Here is a 7,001-nt window from a genome sequence, read left to right as displayed (position 1 = left end):
AAAATGTGATTTCATAATAAATAAAAAGATAAAAATGTCATTACATATTATATTTCGTATATTATTTTGTATCCATTAATGAAGATGATCCTTATTCGAATCGAGATTAGATACCTTCATTCCAAGCAAGGGTACATGAGAAAAGGAAAAAAAATACCTTCAATGATGATTAAAGCTACCAAATATTTTGATGATGAGAGAGATCACGGTTATAATGTTGGACCAGATTATACAGTATTGTATGCAACTCTTACGCCACAGTAGATGAACCTCCAACCTAATTGTGATGAAGCAAAAATGTAGTATTGTTAATGAACCATAAAGCCATGTGTCATGAATGTATCAAATAACAAATCTTCACATGTTCACACAGCCACCATTATAGAAGAATCAAACCAAAAATAAAGGAAACGTTATAGATAAGTAATATTAATTTAGGAGCTGTAGTTATAGGTCACCTCTCACACACCTCATAATACCTAAGAAAATTCAAACTAAAAAAATATCATCTCAAAACCGCATAATAAATGGAGGAATATCATATCCTTAACGGTGTCTTATTCTCTATCTCCAAATAAATTATATGTTAACATATGAGTGCAATAAAAAAGTAAAAATAATAAAATGAAACACTTTAATTGATTTGAAACATAAATGAAATACCTTTTAGGATATGTGTTGTATGTATTTAAATACCTAATCTCTATAACTATAACTAAGTGGTATGTGTTATGCACCTTTCTTCAATTCATATAAACTCTTCTTTGTTTATATAGTGCATGCACATATAATACGACGACGTATTTCTGACTAATATATGGAACTCGCCGGAATCACGCGCCGCCCTGCTTCCAATGAGTCTCCGACTCTCGGGCAACTCCTCAAGCACGTTGGAGACGTGCAAAAAGAAGCCTCCGGCGATGGCAGGGAGACTCCGGTGCACCATGCACTAGACATCTCTGATGGTGGCGATGGAAATGAACCTCGTGCGGTTCCGTTTGTTCTTTCCTTTAGCAACCTTACATACAGCGTTAAGATTCCATGGAAGTTGAGTTTTTCTGCATTGTTTCCAAACCGACGGCGCCAACTTGGTGCAGCAGCGGTGGCGGTGGAGCCCACGGTCGGAGAGAGTATGTTTACACGGACTAAGACTCTGTTGAATGATATCTCCGGTGAAGCACGTGACGGCGAGATCATGGCTGTGCTCGGCGCTAGTGGTTCCGGAAAATCGACACTTATCGACGCGCTGGCGAATAGAATTGCTAAGGGAAAGTTGAAAGGAACCTTGGCGCTGAACGGCGAAGCATTGGGATCGCGGCTTCTGAAGGTTATCTCTGCGTACGTGATGCAAGACGATCTTCTCTTTCCAATGCTCACCGTCGAAGAAACCCTCACCTTCGCCGCCGAATTCCGCTTACCACGTACTCTCTCAAAATCAAAGAAAAAGGCTCGTGTCCAAGCCCTAATCGACCAGCTAGGACTCCGAAACGCCGCCAAAACCATTATCGGAGACGAAGGCCACCGTGGAGTCTCCGGCGGTGAGCGGCGTAGAGTCTCTATCGGAACCGACATCATCCACGATCCTATCCTCCTTTTCTTAGACGAACCAACCTCTGGACTTGACTCCACAAGCGCGTTCATGGTGGTGAAGGTTCTTCAAAGAATCGCACAAAGTGGAAGCATTGTTATCATGTCAGTTCACCAACCAAGTTACCGAATCCTTAGCCTTCTCGATCGCATGATCTTCTTATCTCGCGGCCAAACCGTTTACAGCGGTTCGCCGTCGCAGTTGCCGTCATTCTTCGCCGAGTTCGGCCACCCTATACCCGATACTGAGAACCGAACCGAGTTCGCATTGGACCTAATTCGCGACCTAGAAGGTTCCACTGGTGGAACAAAAACCTTAGTAGAATTCAATAACTCATGGCATAGCATGAAGAAACTACAACACCATGACCAAAACGGCATGTCATTGAAGGAAGCTATAAGCGCAAGCATTTCAAGAGGGAAACTAGTTTCCGGTGCAACAAACACTACTACTAAAACGAACCCATCGTCTATGGTGCCATCTTTCGCAAACCCGTTTTGGATTGAAATGGTGACACTTTCGAAACGTTCCTTCTTAAACTCGAAGAGGATGCCAGAGTTGTTTGGAATGAGATTAGGTACAGTGATGGTAACAGGGTTCATTCTTGCAACCATGTTTTGGCAACTTGATAATTCACCAAAAGGGGTTCAAGAAAGGCTTGGTTTCTTTGCTTTTGCTATGTCCACCACTTACTACACCACCGCTGATGCACTCCCTGTGTTCCTTCAAGAGCGTTACATTTTCATGAGAGAGACTGCATACAATGCTTATCGAAGATCCTCGTACCTTGTCTCTCATGCTCTTGTTTCTTTACCTGCTTTAGTGTTCCTCTCTTTAGCTTTTGCTTCAATCACTTTTTGGGCTGTGGGGCTTGATGGTGGATTTTCAGGGTTCTTGTTTTACTTTCTTATTATCCTTGCTTCATTCTGGGCTGGGAACTCCTTTGTCACATTCCTTTCTGGCGTGGTTCCACATGTTATGCTTGGTTACACAATCGTTGTTGCTATTCTTGCATACTTCTTGCTCTTCAGTGGTTTCTTCATCAACAGAGACAGAATTCCAAGCTATTGGATTTGGTTTCATTACTTATCTTTGGTGAAGTATCCATATGAGGGTGTACTTCAGAACGAGTTTGATAACCATTACAAGTGTTTTGTGAAAGGGGTGCAGATATTTGACAATACCCCACTTGGGTCAGTGCCTAATGCAATAAAGTTGAAGCTTTTGGAGAGCATGAGTAAGACACTGGGAACAAGTATAACTAGCTCCACATGCTTGACAACGGGTGCAGATATATTGCAGCAGAATGGGGTTACAGAATTGAGCAAGTGGAATTGTTTGTGGCTCACAGTGGCTTGGGGTTTCTTCTTCAGGTTTCTCTTCTATGTGTCATTGTTGGTGGGGAGCAAGAACAAGAGGAGCTAATAGCCTAATACTAAACCCATCATCCAATACTAAATTTGAATTTCTCTATCTTTTTACTTTTATGTTGTATATGTATTTCGTAATTACCATTGTAATATGTTCTTTGCAAGTTATGGGATTTCGGTACAATAATATTTCGTCAATACACATTTAACTTACAGTGTGTTTTGTTTAATGTTTCATGCATCTTGGTGTAGTGATAACCTAGAGAATATGGATTACTTGTCCCATTTTTTTATATCTCATTGTGTCTCAAATCAATGAGAAATTATCATCTACTTAAAAAATAATTTTTTATGTTACTTGATGGTGTTTGATTGACTTGATACATGATTACGTAGTTTTTTTTAGTAATAGAGGATCCTCCTTCCAACCTAAAAGATAACAAAATGAAATTATTCACCTCTCTAACATATTTTTTATTTATATTTTCAGATTTCTATTATACCATGTCAACATTGATCTTACAATTATAAATGAAGCAATTTTTTGGATAATATATGTTAACCACACATATATATATATATATATATATATATCCAACTAATTTCACACATTAGTGGATAACATAAATAAATCTCTCAATAAATTGGATAGGAGTGATAAGAAAGGTATTCCTCTTATTTGTTCATTCATACAGGAAAATGATATATCATCTTATAAATTTTCTTCCACCATAAAAAAAATAAATGTATTGCAAAATTTATTAATGATGGACTTACAAATGATAAATATCAATTTCAAATAGTATAAGATGATTTGGTAGAAAAATATATTTGTTAATGGAGAAGAGTGTAAGGCATGGAACTAATGAAGCTGAGTAGTAGCCAAAGGTAAGGCTTTTTCTCATCACTCAAATATCCAAATTTTGTTATTCTTTCATTTCTCACAAAATTCCTTTTTGTGCTCAACATATTAGGAGAGCTCAAAGACATAGAACAATGTTTTTCATCCAAGCAACCAAATTTCACGACTCTATCATTTCTAGATACTAAACATATCTGGAGAATGTAAATAATATGTCAAAGAGCGATGATGCTAAACATGTTATCTTATTCATGTTTGAGGAACTTAATATCTTTCTTCAGAATATTTCATTTTATTTGTCCATTTATATAAATAAAGTTATTTAAACTGTATGTGATTTGAGTGACAAACAAAATTGATCGATCAATATGCCTTCCAATCATGTGACATAACTTTTGTAACAAACTCATTTTCGAATGCAAAAAAATGAATATGTTGAATTTAGGCTAATTTGGATTAACTTTTGTAAAATGATTACTAGTTTTCCTTAGGCTCTGGAATTTAAAATGAAATGAGAAATAAAAGACTGTGATCATTACTTCACTTGTTTGTGGAATTCTATATATAATGAAGAAGTCATTATGCATGAATTATACAAAAAATAGGAATTATACCATGTTTAAAAATACTTACAAAACAATTACCCATTTTTAATTATAGCCATCTTAAACACACCCTCCACGTAATAACACCTAGAAACCCACAAGTAAAAAAAACTTCAAAAATTGACTAAGGTGAAAGATTTAATTTCAGATAACGATATTTGTTAAGATAAGCAACGCATGGAATAAGAGGATACACTTAATTATACCAAAAAATTGATTCCTGATGCTATTATTACTATCCAGAGAACTAAATTACATGACTATTACATTTAATAGCCCTGTCCTTCACCGGAAAAGAATGGTAAATCACTACCAACAATGCCTATCAGGACATTTTAATCAGAAAACAAGTTTCAATTCCTTTTTTCCCTTCTTTTTCATATTGTATATTCCCCTTTCCTAATCGATATTTTGGTTCTAAGTTACAAAGAAGAAAACATGGCCATTTGCAATATGGCCTATTTATGTAAAAAAGTGCATTAAGGGCTGCAACCTTTTCAACTAATTTCCTGAGATCTGGCTATTGTAATTCAAAAGTCAAAAGTCAAAAGTGATCAAGTTGGCTATAAAGGTGTTCTTGAAAAAAAATCATTAACATCAAGATTGGCATCTCCATGGGCCACAGCATCCTCAGGCTCTGGCACAAACAGAGTAGATGATGATGCCTGCAAATTTAACATTCCTTACGAATCAATCAAATGTTCTCACAATAGTGCTCAAACTATATTCACTTGGTCATGTAGAAGAACTGAACCACAGGGATCAAACCAAGTAAGCTTGGGGGAGGAAAAGCAGTGATTCAAGGCATAAATGCAATTGCTATAAGCTTTGTTCTGTGAGTATTAAAGAAAGAGTAAACAATGAGAACAAAGTGTAGAGATCAAACATACTTTGGTATCAAGCACCGTGTCTCCGTTGTTATCCATAATTATACTGGCACCATGCGCTTCTAACCATTCTAAACACTCTTCTAAAGCATCTGTGTCTTCGTCATCCCTTACTCCATTTGTGGGAACAACAGTTGAGAATCCAAGAACCTGAGAAACGTGTGAAACAGGTACACTTGGGCGATATGACCGGCACATGCAGCTCACGGCTTTGTAACGCATCTTCTCAACAGAAAGTTCTGTGGAAATTAATTCAACATATATATATATATATATATATATATATATATTTTCAGTTTAACCCTTTAAAATACATGATATTCAGCTGCTCTGTATAATTGCAGAAACTCACCCATAAGGCAGGTGTTTAAGTTAGGAGCTGCCATGTATAATCTGAAGAAAGCAACATAATTTCCTGAAGTTACAGCTGCACAAACTGCAAGGGCATGCTGTACAGCTTCATCCTTCTTTGATTCACCAGATAACCTGGCATCAACAACATTAGACATTCATATCTTAGGCGTTCAGATGGGGGGAAAATTAGGATACACCATAATTATACAATTACTACAACAGTTAACAACAAAATATGAAAGTACATCCATTGAAAGTCTTCATATGTAAGTCTAAAGGTGCTATGCACAAGCTATTGCTAGCAAACCACCCTTGCACTGACATGAATACAATAAATCTTCAAACTGCCAGTTTTTTACCTTTAAAGTTTTCATGCAAACCTAACCATAGCCCACTATATAATCATATATTTATAATCATTCTCCTATCTTTCATGGACACAACTTCAGGTGAAGTGACAAGACTTCCCTTTGCACAAACAAGTTTTTTTTTTGTTTTTTTGGTGTGACAAAAGAATGGAAGCTATGATTTTTCGTTAAATTGCATGGTCATTCACAGGAAGACCAATGAGCTTCACCTTGGCTGTTGTCAAACGCCACTTTGTTCTCAATTTAACATCTTTTAAGAACATACAAGTGTGGGGCTAAACCTTGACATTGATGATACGAGATCTCTGTTATTATTTGAATGCAATATAACGCAAAGCAAGTTGTAAGCAGCAAATTCCATATAGGACCCCTCAATCCCTTCAGCATAAAGAGTTTTTAACTGTGATTGGCACTGAAACCACACAAACAGCGTCAACATCAATAACAACCCTGGAAAGATAATTGGTTCAAATTCAGCAATTAAAAACATGTTACACAATTGTACATAATCATTAATCTTCATTCAGCAATTACAGGGACTTAGCTACATGAATCAAACAATTTTACAACCAAACCAGTAAACCATTCTCACTCCTAAAACAAATAAAATGGCACCTAAAAACAATCCCAACGTCCTCTGATTCAAAATTTATAATTTACTACTACATCTTGCATCATTAAGTAATTCACAGACAAGAAGATTTGGAGGAAGGTGAGTTTTGGGGAAAGGCTATGGCAGTTTGATTGTATCTGTGGAGTGGCCAAGGGAGAGATTGAGGAACTGAAGGGAATTGCTTCGTCGGAGCTCTTGACCGGAAGCAAAGACGGACGACAGTAGGTAGACTAGAGACTTTACAAAAGAATGGGCTATTTATGCAAACTATCTAGGTGTGTTAGACACTGGTATCTAAGAATTAGAATTTAGAAGATGATAGGAAAAAGAATTACCCTTAACACAGAATCAATA

General features: G+C 36.7%; 2 protein-coding genes across 4 annotated transcripts in view; one reads left to right on the top strand and one right to left on the bottom strand.

Moving 5' to 3' along the window:
• On the top strand, positions 733-3,152 carry LOC109336797 (ABC transporter G family member 1-like). The gene has a single exon (XM_019573622.1). The coding sequence runs from the start codon at positions 818-820 to the stop codon at positions 3,011-3,013; it is 2,196 nt and encodes a 731-aa protein (XP_019429167.1). The 5' UTR covers positions 733-817; the 3' UTR covers positions 3,014-3,152.
• The window catches only part of LOC109336526 (SAC3 family protein A-like), a 16,184-nt gene continuing 13,810 nt past the window's right edge, over positions 4,628-7,001 (bottom strand). For all 3 annotated transcript variants that reach the window (XM_019573181.1, XM_019573182.1, XM_019573184.1), the window contains exons 10-13: positions 6,316-6,446; positions 5,665-5,798; positions 5,316-5,551; positions 4,628-5,090 (exon numbers count right to left, since the gene is read on the bottom strand). In XM_019573181.1, the coding sequence (XP_019428726.1) occupies positions 4,989-5,090; positions 5,316-5,551; positions 5,665-5,798; positions 6,316-6,446 (603 nt within the window). In that variant the 3' untranslated portion in view covers positions 4,628-4,988. The remainder of the gene's footprint in view (positions 5,091-5,315; positions 5,552-5,664; positions 5,799-6,315; positions 6,447-7,001) is intronic.

Source organism: Lupinus angustifolius, chromosome LG20 (genome assembly GCF_001865875.1).
Source record: "Lupinus angustifolius cultivar Tanjil chromosome LG20, LupAngTanjil_v1.0, whole genome shotgun sequence".
NCBI classification, from domain to species: Eukaryota; Viridiplantae; Streptophyta; class Magnoliopsida; order Fabales; family Fabaceae; genus Lupinus; species Lupinus angustifolius.
The sequence above is the reverse complement of the archived record's forward strand: the minus strand, read 5'-3'. Positions and strand labels throughout refer to the sequence as shown.

Excerpts from the sequence above, each read along its gene's own strand:
- LOC109336797 (XM_019573622.1), top strand. The coding sequence starts at position 818 with ATGGAACTCGCCGGAATCACGCGCCGCCCTGCTTCCAATGAGTCTCCG.